The 14,616-nt window shown below is 42.4% G+C and overlaps 1 protein-coding gene across 1 annotated transcript in view; it reads left to right on the top strand.

Moving 5' to 3' along the window:
* Positions 1–14,616, top strand: part of KCNG2 (potassium voltage-gated channel modifier subfamily G member 2) — a 99,183-nt gene that overhangs the window by 57,544 nt on the left and 27,023 nt on the right. The window contains exon 2 of the mRNA XM_006031110.2: positions 3,871–4,703. Within this exon, the coding sequence (XP_006031172.1) occupies positions 3,948–4,703 (756 nt within the window). The 5' untranslated portion in view covers positions 3,871–3,947. The remainder of the gene's footprint in view (positions 1–3,870; positions 4,704–14,616) is intronic.

Raw genomic sequence — 14,616 nt, 5'->3', positions numbered from 1 at the left:
GTTTACCTTATTGACAATAAGTAATAAGTACTACAAGCATATGCTGTGCTGATCATGCACCCTCGCTATGGCAGGAATGGCCTTTGTGATCCCAGCTGCACTCAAGTCTGTGCTATACAACACCCATCTCACAGAACATGTTGCAATGGGATGCCTGTTCTTTGGCTCTCAGCTAGTACTTTTCTAATGAAGTGTGTTATGCTCTAAGGTTGGTGCTGTCATGTAAAAGAACTATGAAGTATTTTCTTGTCCTAATAGAAGAGGTGACAATTTGACTGTATTAGTCTGGAAATTTTCACAGTATCAAAGAATAGCTTTGTGACTGGACACACCTTTGCTAGTCTACAAACAGCCTTTTCCTGCTCAGCACACAAACTGTGCAAATCAGATTGCAGAAGTCTGTTCAGTCTGAAGCTCCACCCAAAAATTCAAGCCTCTCCAAAGGCATCATGTCTAGCAGCCCTGCTGTCCTCAGGAACGCAAGACCTTCTTTGCTCTGCAAGTTCTGAATTCCTTCTGGGCCTGTGATGTTTCCCACTGTATCCTTTCCCTCCCTGCTCTGACCAAGATGAAGCTGTCGTGCAGACAAGCACATCTCATATCCATTTCAGATACTGAAATGTCATTCAGAATTTTCCACAAATAAAGCTTCACTGAAGACAGAGCACCAGCCAAAAAGATACTGTGGGACTTCCTACAAGTTAATTTGATAGTCTGTTTTTCCATATGGTTATGATAGACCTATGAAGAGATGAAACTGTATGGACCTGCACTCCTTTCTTTTTCCTAAACTGTGATTCAGGAGGTGGACAACACCTCAGTTCCTAATGAGGGTTAATATTTCATGGCACTCATTATTCATTCCATTAGCCCCTAAAATATTGTGCATGGACTGTGACCCATACTAGTGTTGCAGTTATGATTCAGTTGGCAATAATTAGAAAGAAAAGTAGCAGTGTGACTCATGTAGTTAACCAAAAAAAATCCTTCATTTGCTGCTGGAGATTCTTACAGATTAATCCACCTAAGAGTTGAGTGTAGCTTAAGAAAAGAAGAGCTACTGCATGGTCTGTGATTGTTTTTGTCATTGGATGTGTGGTTTCTAATTTCTCTTAGCATTTACATATTCATTTGCCTTCTAGACCATATGAATAAGAATCCACATAAGCTGTGAAGTGATTTGCAAAATGTCTGTTCACAAGTTTTTAAATTTTTACATCAGCTTCACCAACCTGCCATCGGTGCTGTTAAGTTAACCCTTGTTCTATAACCTTTATTTGCTCTTTATTTTATCTAGTTTTAGGCTCTCCATTTCCTTTAACTAAGATTGCACTTTATTTGCCGTCTGTTTACAGCCCTGATTTCCTGTTGGGGCCCCAGAATTTCCAAATCTATTTATTGTCTTTACTTTGTTTCAACAACCTTTATTAGCCCAGGAGGATTTGAATGCTTCCCTGCTGTAATTCCTCAGTACCATTTTGAGACGCATTAATACTGCTTCAGGAGAACAGTGGATGGAAAGCAAAGAGACTGAGTGCTTTGTAAATGGTGGTACTGGGAGTAGAGAGGCAAGCAACAGGTGGTGAATAAATAAATGCAAGCCTGGAACTCCTACAGTGTTCACAATAATAATACCAGATTTACCTTTTTAACTCGGAGCCTCTACAGATAAAGGATATGTAACCAGAGACTTCCATTTCAGGTCAAGAAGCCAGATGTACGTCCCAGTTCCATAGGTTGCCTACCATACTTGCCTGAACTATGGTAAAATACTGGCCCTGTGTGCTGCAACCATTGCATAATATTGTTCCCCAGTTACTGCAGTGACAACATCTCTTGTTTACAAGTTACTGCTAGACCCAGTTGACTCTTAAGTTCAGATACAACTCCTGCTGAGATGCCCCTGCTAGCCAATGGATCTTCTGTTGGAGCTTTGGCAGATCCTAACATTCCAGTCCTCCAGACATGGCCAGAAACAGCTTCTTAAAGTTCTATAGCATTGTTGATTTGGTTATGTTAAGTGATGATAATCAGCATATGACCTCACAAAAGACTTTTTCATATAGTGTGGACTACATGATACAAATAGGCAAACAAAAAAAAATCCATTAACCCATTTTCACTGTATTAATATGCAGCCTCTGATTGTGGGTACATCCATGCTGCAATTGGAGATGTGACTGTGTCATATGTAAGCAAACCCAAGCTAACTTTACTCTCTCTAGATCAGGGCGGGGCAAAATATGGCCCAGGGGCCGAATCCGACCTATCAGGCCATTCTATCCAGCCCACAGGGCCCCTAAAAATTTAGAAAATTTAATTTTTATTTGCTTCTGCCTGCCTGTCAAAGATGACAGGAGTCAAGGGCAGTAGAACCCAGCAAGGCCCACCCAGCCCTGCTCCCTCGACCTGAAGCCCCTGCCTAGCAGAGGCTTCTGGCCTGGGATCATAGAGCTGTTCCTGCTTCCCTGCACCGGAGAGGGAAATGCGGCCCTCGACAGCTTGCCAAAACTTGGTAAGTGGCCCTCTGCCTGAAATAATTACCCACCCCTGCTCTAGATCAAGTATCAATAGCAGTAAAGCCACAGTGGCACAGACTTTACGACCCTGGCAGAAATAAATATAATAATGTGATTAGGAATTTTATGTTCCTGGAACATTTTATGCCCCATCCAAAAAACACGTGTCCTGCTATGCCACATATGCATGGAAAGATGCCCCATTTCTGGGATGGGACAAAAAATTCCTCAGATCTCAATCACGCCATTGCAGGGGTTGGGACTCTCCAACCCAACCCCAGGGATCAGACAGGGGAAGGCTATTTCCCAAACCCTGGGGCTGACCTGGTCTGATGCTGACAATCCACTGATCGATGCCGTCTGCTGAAACCACCCCAGGTCTGGAAATAGATGCCACATGTTCAATTTAAGGCACCATACAAACCAGCCACTGGGGCTGATTGTCCACTTGACCTGAAACTGCCATGGGACCTGGTTCAAGACCCAGGGCTATCCCAGGCTGATGCAGACAATCAGCTGATTTTAAGCATCCACTGAGACAGTTCTAGGTCTGGAGACGCATGCCACATGTTCAGGTTAAAGTGCCATGATGTAAAACATCTTTGTAGCTGGTTTGCGATTTTATGGTGCTATAAATTGGCTGAAGGTGTAGCATGTTACAGTTCGTGACATGGTTGACATAATGTTTGCCAGGGCCTTAGCACAGGCTCTAATCCCTACTGTGCTCATTATGCTGTTTTGAAGTCTGTGCTGGCATGGTACTTTTTATCTTGACACCTGAGTTATCTTGCTAGATGAAAACTAGCTCAAGTATGCCTTTGTGTGCTGCAGTCACCTCTGACTACACCATAGACATACCTGATGAGAACTTGTGGTTGCACTACAGAGGACCCTATAGTAGAGGTTGCTACTAGTCTTGCCTAAACAAAGTAAAGCATTCAGCAAAGTTTTATCCAATGACCATTGAAAGTGTAAGTCACTATTGTCTGGGGAGTCCAACATGCTGCTGCACAAACTTCCTCCATCCTCTTCCTACTCAGCCTTGGGAAAGGAACAAGGTATAGTGCTAACATACTGCTCGCATCCTCTTTGGTTGTCACTTGAAACTGCGTTAATAGGTTGACAAGGCCTGAACACAGCTTGCTACTTGGTGGCAGAGGAAGAGCAGAACCCAATATTTTTGGTCCCAGTATTAGGAGGGGAGCAAAAATAATCCTTAAAGATGCCTAATAAAATGCAAACAAATTTAAAAAACCAGAGAGGAAGTGGGGGAGTTTGTTTTGTTTTGCTTTTGCTTTCGCCATCAGAATGCTAGTGTCATTTTTTAATTTTTTTTTATTTTCTTTTGCAGACTGGTCATTTCTCTCTCTGTTCAAACATCTAACTTTGTTTCTCTGAGTAGTCTGGGTTCCTCCATGAACTTACCAAATGTATCAAGAAATGGCATTACTCACTGGGAACACAGATCCCGAGCTCACATCATACTCCTACAACAATTTGGAAAACCTGTATGAGGTGCAGACCAAGAAAGGCTTTTTCTACAAAAAAGCCAAGCTTCTCCACCCTAGAGAAGACTTGTGCTGCTTGGCACGGCGAGAGGACCGAACCCGGTTTGTGATAATAAATGTAGGCGGCATCAAGTATAAGATTCCATGGACCACCTTGGATGACTGCCCCTTGACCAGGCTTGGGAAACTAAAATCTTGTAACAACTACGATGAGATAATGGATATCTGTGACGATTATGATGTCAGCTGCAACGAGTTTTTTTTTGACCGCAATCCTTGTGCCTTTCGGACAATCATGACTTTCCTGACAGCTGGGAAGCTGAGGCTTCTCAGGGAGATGTGCGCCCTCTCTTTCCAAGAGGAGCTGATATACTGGGGGATAGAAGAGGAACACTTAGAGTGGTGCTGCAAGAAGAGACTGCGACAAAAGGAGGAGGAGATAGCTGAGTCTTCATTGTACGAGGGGGAGACGGTATCGGATGAAACTCCGCAGCAAGCCTTCCAGGACAGTAGCCGTTTGGGTATGTGCATGAGAAAGCTCAGGGACATGGTGGAAAACCCTCACTCAGGGATCCCAGGAAAGATCTTTGCTTGTATCTCAGTCTCCTTTGTTGCCATCACTGCTGTCAGCCTGTGTATCAGCACCATGCCAGATCTCAGAGCAGAGGAAGATCGGGTGAGTACAGTTATCTATGGCAGCTCTCACCTCATACTTTACCAACAGCAGACCATGGTTGGAGTAAAGTGTTTTGCTTTATTATCACCTCAGGGAAGATCAAGGGCAGAGTGAACTTGATAGTCCTATTCATTTGCTGCATAGAGTATTTATAACGTGGAGGTCAGTCTGGGGTAGACCATAGGAATGCTTATGTGATTGTTAAAATCTAGGTAATACAATCAAAATATGTGGGTACATTCTCTGTTTTGCTAGTGGAACTGTGACAGTTTATACCAACAAAGATCTTTGCCTTCAGTTTATACCAACAGAGACCTTTGTGCCCCTACCACAAACCAGCTGGCAGAATAAGACTTTGCTCTTTTGGTAGTATGAAAACGAAACCTGCCTTAGGCATGATATTTTGAAGTTTGGTAATGAGCTGTAACTATCTCTAGATGGTCAAGTCCAATTTTTCCTTAAAAGCAATTTAAGCCTTTTGCTTTTACAAACTACCAGAAACTCTGCATGAAGCTTGTCTGAACAAATTGTTCTCACTTTGTAGGGGGGGAAATGTGCAGGAGAGTGGAATCATTCATTAGACAGCAAGGCTTGTACACATGGCCTAATTTTGAAATGTGCTTAGTATTCACAGGACCAGGGGGGAGCTGAGGGTGTGGCTGCTCTGTGCCTCTGGAAAGCAAGTCTGTAGTAACTTGATTTATTCTTTGTTCAGTGAAGTTCCTTAGGGCTGAGTCTCTTCACTCACTGAAGCAGTCCTTATAGTAGAGTTAGTTCTGCTGGAGTCAAAGTTTGCCTACTTATTGAAAGAGGGAACCCTTAATGTTTGCAATTTAAATGTATCAAAACCAAAGGCAGCCTGAGACAACAGAGCATAAGAGGGTAGGGAGAAAAGATTTTAGAAAGGTTCTTTGCCAACCTGATAGTTTTTAGCAGACCACAGTGTTTAAGTGGACAGATATTTGACTCGCATCCCAACTAGCCACTCATTGTTTGTGCTTGTTTTCCAGCCCAGTTGTCATTTAACATACACAAGCAGTTACCTGTTGCAACAGTAATATATCCAGTCAAACTCTGGATGCACAGTTCTGTACAAAGATCTCCTTAAGGTAAACCTCATCCTTCAAGGTACTATATGTCCTGAGCTCCTGTCACTGTTAGTGGGGCATAAGTGGGCCCAGCAGCTGGCAAAAGGCACTTAGTGTTTTGCAAACTCCAGAAGAAAGATGTCCAAACACACAGATGGTAGGTAGGTCTGGAAACGCCAGAGAGTTCTGTGCCATGTTTTTACAAATACTTCATACACAATAATAATCTACCCTCTGTTGTTAAGGTATGCACAGGACATTATCAGATGGCCACAACCATCAGAAATGTTTCATCTGGAACCAGAACCATTGAGCTAGAGGCTAAGATGGGACAGGACCAAAAAAACCCCTGTTTTTTAAACTGTTGTTTTGTCATCTCCAAAAATGTTAGGATAGTAACTGATGTCACGTTGTTCTGTTAATTAAAGAAAAGAAATCACACTTGGAAAAGCTGGTGGCTATAAGTGAGCCGAAGTTTTGTTTTTTTTTTATTTTACTTATTTGTTTAGATACAGTTTGTAAAATGAAAACACTCAGTACCATTAAAACAACATTTGCTAAAAATGGCCTCGAACAGCTAACAACTACCCACTGTAATCTGCAGAGGGCTCAGAGCAACTTGATGCAGAACCATTCTCTAGCATGCTGGGAAAGCCATGTGCTTATTACCGCTACCAAAATCACCTTAAATTTATCTGTAATCAGCAATGCCACATTCATGACTCAGGGCTAAATCCAAGAGAACTTAGATGCCCTATTGCTGAGCATAGTGATGCTGTATTATTTTAGATACCTTCTGTCAAGGACATACATTTTCCAAGCTAACTGCCTGGAATTGGAATTGCTTTTTGTTTTGTGTTTTTTTTTTTGTTTTGTTTTAAGTTAGACGTATCAAATTAGCTTTGTTGCTTTACAATGCAGCAGTCTATTCTTGAGTGGATGGACTTTGTGAGTGAAAGGTTTATAAATCATGCATCCCACCTATTATAGCTGCAGGCAGAAAAAAGGCACTGATAATAGAAGCAACTCCTTGGGAGTAATTACTTAGACCCTGATCCTACAGTATCACCTGAATGGACAAATCATTGTGCCCATATGATGACTCACAGAAGTCAATGTGATGAAATTATTTTAGAGATGTATTCTATTGACTAGGTGCCAGCAGATTTTTGAGAGAGTTTATCACAGAGGCAGATAGCCTTGTTCTAGTATCCTCATGCTGAATTGCTTTTCCTCATGAAGGCTCAAATACTGCCACTCTGATTCATGTTGAATAGTACCGTAGTTTGCAGATAGTCCCACTGATTTCAGATACTTCTCAGCTATCAAGAAGGGCAGCAGAACTGGGTACTAATTACTGTTTATTTTTTATTACCTTTTACATTTTAAGGTAGGACATTTACTTTATCTCGTCCAAATTTTTCAATGTAGTCTTTACTTTCTGCTTGGAAAGATAAAACAGAACCTCAGCAATGTGTTTAGTAATCACTGAAATGTTCAGGAGAGAGAGATGGCAGACATTTAGGAAGAAAACAAATCTTTAAAAAAAATTGAGTAAATCAACTTAAAGTAACAGTATGCTCAGGCTTTTATGGACTATCTACACAGGGCCTGTAGTAAAGAGTAAAAAACTCTAAGCAAAAATACTTCTGAGGCAAATATATAACAGTAAACCTCAGACTGCAAATCCTTTTAAGACAATTAACGAAACAAAGTATCTCCAAGACATAAAAATAGCCAGGGGCATGTAGCATCTTTCAGGCATTGTAGGCATATAATAAGGCCATTTCTTAACATACCAAAGCATTGTCAAGGACAGAGTGACTCTTTAAGCAAGCAGTTAATACATCAGAGAAATCTTAAAGTAATTCTTAATATGTCAAGGCAAAAGCAATGCTGAGCAACCAGCAGTAACCAAAGGAACAGTCAAGCAACATTTGGTTACCAGATTTGGCCTGTTCTTACCTTATTATTGGTGAGAACTTCAAGACATAAGATGGTCTTTACTATGTAAAGAGAAATGCTCTCTTCTTCCCTAGCTGAAGAGTGGTAGCTGAAGCAGGGTATGGACAAGTGCTTGTTTGTAAAGCTGCAAAGGCTGCAAACAGATGTTGCCTTCGTGCCACCATAAAAATTTTTATGGTGGCACAGTCTGAGGAAACATATGCCTTAGCCTTTCATTGCACCACAGTTACCCAAATTTGTGACAATTCCTACTCATAATAGTTTGTGCTGCCTTTTCTAGGCCAACTTCTGTTCACTTATGGCAGGAAAGCATAGGCATCTCTGGACTGCCTGTACACTCTAGCCACATTGGGCAGGCACTCCCAGGGTTTCAGGAACTCAATTCTGCATGTCCTGGGAATCCCACTGCTGGGATTTCCTGCAGCACATGCTGCTGTGCCCCAACTGGGGGGTGCATCTCTGTAAGCAGAAGAACCTCATCTTTGCTGATGTGCACCCCAGTGCAAGATAGGATGGGATGTCTAGTGTCAAGGACTCTGATCAGACAGAGCAGCCTGGGCCACACCTACAGCAAGCCTCAGCTAGTGAACTCTTCCCCAGTTCAGGAGCAGTGAGTATCCTGCTTTGCTGCTGGAAGTACTGTCTATCCATTTAACACCAGGTAGGGCCCTGTGTTTGCAGGCCAGTTCTGTTGTAGCCTCCTGGTGACTGACCCTGTTTTTGGCTTATTTTTGGACTTCAGCTTTTAATTTCCCTGTGGTTTAGTTTCCTGGCTTGTCTCTGTTTTTCAACTTTACTCTGTGGATTGCTACTTGGCATCTAGCCCCCAGTTCCCAACCCTGGATTGTGTGATGGACTGTGCTTCAGGATCTCCCTCTGGCTTTGGTATATGGCTACTGCCCTTTGACCCAGCCCCAGACCCTGCCTTTCCTTGGCAGTCTAAGCATTAGGCCAAATCTTACACCCTGGTCCTTGACACCTGAGAACAGTGGGGACCCGACCCTGAAGGACAACAACTCTAGTAACATCTCTAGGCAGTAATGAAGCAGATCAGCTGTGCTGGGACACAGCACAGCTGATCCCACTTCAAACATATGTCCGTCTATACCCTATAACATCTCAGCATTTTGTAGCACTACAAACATGTGGCGTTATGAGGGTATATAGGCATTTAAGCCTCCTGGCTAGAGAGCTATAAAGCCACCTCAAGGTTGTCCCCATAAATTAAATTACTTTAAATATATAAAACATGTAGTTCTCAGCTTTATGCAGAGGTGGAGCTGATGAGAAGCATAATCAGCAACTATGAGCTGAACATCTCCAACCCCAGTGTAAACCAAGGACTGTTCTAACATCTACGTGTACTGATAGGCACTCCCTGAAGGTTAGACTACCCAACTCTTTCTTGCTCAGCATTGGCTGAGTCCTTCCACCTTTCCAGCCAACTGAGCCATACTGTAATAAAAAGTCATTGATGTAATGAAAAAGCAACATATGTGAAGATTGTTTACTCCAAGAAATTGTTTATGACCCAACTCCCCTGGACAGTACAAGAAGTTTCCCTGTGGACTCCCTGACAACTACAATCTGCTTTTGGATATCTGGATCAAATATATGGTTCCATATGCATAATTGAAGCTGACCAACAAATATTTATCCTTGCTTAAAAGACAAGAAAATGAAAATAGCAACTTGGCTATCATTTATTACCTCTTAGTTAAATACTGCTTGTTTCTGATGTCTGCTTAAATCAGATCAGCTTTAAATATTTTTCTCTTACCTCTTTATATTTGCTTTTGCATTGGTTTCATTTGCCCTTTTGTTCTTCAAGGACATTATTTACACATTTCTGTTGAAGAAACCTGGTTCTAAAATAGGCAACTTTTCAAGAGTATAATAAGAAAAGTGTGAACCTGATCATTCGGAAAAAAATAAACTTTTAATGTATGGCTGATTTTCAATTCTCCCTCCTCCAGTACTGGAATTCAGTGAATTAAATGAGTACTGTCCTTTCAACGATCACTTTGTCGTGTGTAGACCGCTTTAATGGTGTCGGTGTTTGCATGCCTCAGCAGCATATTGCACATTAATTCCAGCTGCTGTAGGAAATCCGGCAGCGTAATGCACCTTAAATGACTTGGGGTGCAACAAACTAAAACTGCCCTTACAGCCACAGAGCAAAGCACCAGGCTCCATGCAACTCAGGGGCTCCACAGGAAGCTCTACAGACAGCCTGGCAGCAGCCTGGGAAGGCAGGCTCTGCCCAAGAAAAGCAGTGAGCCTTATGTTCCTTCCTCCACTCCTCCCAACGCCTGCCTGCCTGAGCTGTGCAGGGTCCTGGTGCTTCCCTCCACAGTTGCAGTGTCCCCCAGGACCGCCCAAGTCAGCTGCCTGTGGGTGGGAGCTGCCTGGGGGGGGCTGCCACTGCCGCAGAGGGAAACACCAGCTCCCACGGCAGCCCAGGGACCACTCCACCTACCAGCAGCTCACCCTCCACTTTCTGCCGCCGTAGAGGCAGGGAAGTGCAGGGTGTGTGCACAACACGGGTTTAAAAATCCACTGCTTCGATTCAGGGGCCCCGTGTCATCTACACATGCCTTAGTCAGAAATCTCCTCTTGTATTGTACCAGACAGGGCAAAAGACGAGACTCTGGTGCAGTTATTTAAGTGACATGCTTAAAAGTGGCAGAGGAAAACCAGACCTACACTTTCATCTATGCCCTACTTTCTGCGTAATGGGAAGAGTTCTTCTAATTAAGAAAATTATAATGGGAAGTTACAGTTCAAGAAGCTTGAATTGGAGAACATATTACAACAGAGAGAGACTCAAATAATAAAGTTATAATAGCACATAAAGAGAGTTGAGGTTGTTTAACCTTCTCAGTTTAATTTACACACATTGTATATCCTTCCTCCAGCTTTCACATCACTTAGGATAGGGAAGAGATGAACATCATGAATGTATATTTTAAGTGACCAGAAGTATTTTTTCACTGAAGGTATACCCAGATGTTATTTCAGACATTGTTAGGGCCATTCCTGCATAATAGCTACTCTCATTGACCTGTTTAGATTTGTAAGCTACGTTCTGTTGTAGTTAAATGGGGCAGAGCTATAAGTTTTCAGGACTCTGGGGTGCAGGAAAAAGTGAACATTTCTTGAACAAATAGCATCAGATTGTCTCACCAGCCTCATGGCACTGGACTATTTTTATGTGCACCTGTCATTTTTAAGTTGAATCATTTATTTGTTTTAATGAAAAATAATGTAGTAAGATAAAACAGAGACTACCCTTGGCATTTTCTATCCCAAGAGGCCACTCCACTTCAAACTCTTTATGAGGTTTTCCATTAATCTCTTTCTCTGTCTCCAATATGCAGCTGTACTTTGGCATTGCATCCTATCTTATTCATCACTATTAGAGCAGCACCTTTTTGTGAAATATAGGTGCTCTGCTTTCACAACTGAGAGTCTTAATGAGGCTTGTTTTATTCCTTGTGGAATGACAAGCTTTAGAAGCAGAGACATGGTCAACATAAGACTTGTATTTAAAAATGCTGACACCTGTAGTATTTGTTGCATAGTAGCTAGATGTTTCCATTGATTTTTCAAAAGAAGCTGCAAGAATTAGACTTCAGGGCTTGTAGCCAAAAGTTTCTGATTGTCTGGAGTTAGGACTGTCTGTGACTGATGGAATACAACATTCAAAAGTTGGAGCTTCTCTTTGGCTGATTTGAAAATCCCAGCTTTTACTTCATTCATCATTACGCTAAGTGCACTAGCAGTAATTTGTAACAACGTAAGAGATTCTTGCAGCTGAAATATTTCTGACCAGCTCTGATTTACTTTTTCCCATTTATACTTGCTTTTTGTGCTTTACCTGCTGTGGACAGATCAACCAGCCACTAGTTGGTGGGGGGGAAGAGACTAAGGCTAGGGACAGCTATTCAAATAGCCTGAACTGATTCAATCTTTGCAGGTTAGTCTAACCTGCAACACTTGAACCAATTTGGAGGTGGATAGACATTCCCTTTTCATTCTAGAAATGCAGCCACATGCCTGCAGTGGCTCAGGCTAGAAGCCGGGGGGGGCAGTAGAACAGGGCTCCCTTCCCTTTACAGTGCTGAGCTGAGGAGGGTGTGGCCAGGCCCAGGCAGGACACTCTGGTTATCCCCCCTCCTCCCCCCAGCAGCCCAGCAGGGAATGTTTATCACCCCTAACTCAGTGTTTATCAACCCATTAAGAAAACAAAGCCTCTCTCCAAGCTCTTCTTAAACAGCTTTTCCAAGGAAGGATATTAAGCTACCTGTTGATTAGCTCCAAAAAAGCCTATCTGCCTTTGTTGTCTCCCACAGCACGGGTTGTAGCCAGCATGTGGTCTGCTAGCTAATGCTGAGGTGTCAGTGTAAGGCAGAAGGGCAGGGGAAATAATCCCTGTTTAGCAGGGAGAAGCCAGGCAGGCGCTCTGAGTCTACAAGTCTCTGCTGGAGCTCTGGCCAGGGAGCAGATGGGAGGGACCAGTCCTGCTGTGGAGCAGAGAGCCCTGTCCAGCCCAGAGAGGATACTGGGAGAGTCTGGTTTATCTTAAACCAGCAAGTGAGAGGCATTGCATAAATTGGTTTGACCCAAATCAGTTAAGTCTGATACTACATTCAGCTAGGTTTATCTCAAACCAGTTTCAGTCATTTTCAAACTGGTTTATGTGCACTGAACTTCTGTTCTGTTACAGGTTTAAACCAGTTTCTGATCACTTAAACTGGTATATGTGTAATGTCTGTCCCTAGCCCAAATGTCCTAATAAATCTGTTCCATCTCTAATTACTGTGACGCTGTGGACAATGAAACTGATGTCCTTGCTTAGTGGGGCAACTGCTCACAGCACTGCATAGGAATATTTTCATTAAAAAAGAAGTCTTCATTATTTTTATTTTATAAACTTGACATTTTTTGTGTTCATGTAAAACTAGTTTTCATGAACTCCAGATTGCAAACCAGAAGCTTAGTGATAGCACCCTCTAAATTCCAAGATCCATAGCCATCAGAACTGTATGTGTTATTACTTTGTGCTTCTCAGTCTAGTTTATTCCCCAAGTATCTACAATTTGACACAGACTGTAAATTCTTTGTGGCAAAGTTGCTTTCTTTGTTGTATGTTGTTATAGTGACTACTACTGGTCTCTTAAGTAGTATTATAGGACATATTATACACGTAACAGATTTTCTTAACAAGATCTGGAACATCAGTTATATCCCTGAGAGGGCCATAATGGCAGCAGTGGATATCACCAACCTGTGCATCAATATCTCACACTGTGAAGGCACAACTGCTTGCATGAATTACCTCCAAGTAAATGTACCACACTTGGATCAACAGCTACAACACACATTTTATCTTCACCCCACAACAACTTCACTTTCAACAACTGTCACATCTTCCAAACCATGGACATAACTATCGGCACAAAGATGGCCCCCAATATGCCAATCTCTTCATGAGCCACTTGGAAGAAAAGTTTCTAGAAAACTCTGCCATCAAATCTACCTTATACCTGTGCTATCTTGATGATATTTTCATCCTCTAAACTCAATACCTGGACTCACATATTGACTTCTGCCACAAATTCAACACCTACGTCCCTTTGAGGAAATTCTCTCAGGAATATTCCTATATAAGCATCAATTGTTTGGACACCACAATCCACATCCAGGAAAATAGAAAACCCACAGACCACCATACAGCTACAAAATCAGCAACCACTCTGGGCCCACCAATAAAGTTGTAATCTATAGTCAGGCCCTCGGATACTTTCACGTCTGCTCTGACAAGAATACTCATGATGCTCACCTTACCAGCCTGAAAAATGCCTTTGCCTGGCAAGGACAATTCAGTAGAGAAATAGATTTTATCTTTGAATGAGCCACACAAATACCCCACAATAACCTACCCCCCACTGATTGCACTCTCCTACTTTTTACATACTATCCAACACCGCAACCTATAAGAAGGATCATCAAACAATTATAGCCTATAACCAGAAAAGATCAAATCTTGATGGAAATATTCCCAACCTCTAGATTCCTGGTTTTCACGCAACCCCCCAAACCTGATACATCTCCTGGTCAGAAGCGTGAACTTGAACTTGCATAAAAGCAGTCATGAATGTGAGGATTGTATTCCATGGGCTACAAATATAGTTCAAACCAAAACATCCAGAACCTTGTAGACTGCAAATCCAAAACCTTAACATTGTTCTGAACAGTTTGAGCATCTTTTATCAAACTCCCACAGAGCCTGCAAATATTATAATACCTACAGCAAAATTTTCATTGCAAGGCTCAGGGGGAGTTATGATCGTGTCCTTAGGTAACTTACTGGGAATTGTGTTTCCCTATGAATCATCACTGTGATCCAATCTTTAAAGAGAAAGAAATACCAGTATTGCTCTTTCTGTTGGTTTCCTGGTTATCCCATTTTGCCAGTGGGCTCCAGCTAAAGCTGTTAGTGTTACAGCATCATTCAGCGTGTTAGGTCCCTTTACTGCAAGCTAGCATGGCTATTATTCCATTACTATGGGCTGAGAGGTCTCGCACCGCTGTTCTGCAAAGCACTGGTACTCACCGATGTGGCCTATCGGGTCACTGTTCTGCATCCCTGTTGCTCAGAACTAAAGCTGGCTGGAAGCCACCTAGACAAATAGCAGAGCATGGCCCTCCTTTGAGAACCATTTTCAGAGATAGCTGGTCCCTCCTTTGTCACTGAAGCAAGCTGCATAGGAATGGAAGTGATGTGAAGAGTAATTAGGGAATGGTGATAAAGCGCTGTGTGGATAGAGTGCCGCGTAATCATCAATCATGTGTGG

This window comes from Alligator sinensis, unplaced genomic scaffold (genome assembly GCF_000455745.1).
Source record: "Alligator sinensis unplaced genomic scaffold, ASM45574v1 scaffold969_2, whole genome shotgun sequence".
NCBI classification, from domain to species: Eukaryota; Metazoa; Chordata; order Crocodylia; family Alligatoridae; genus Alligator; species Alligator sinensis.
This window is presented reverse-complemented; position numbering and strand designations above follow the sequence as displayed.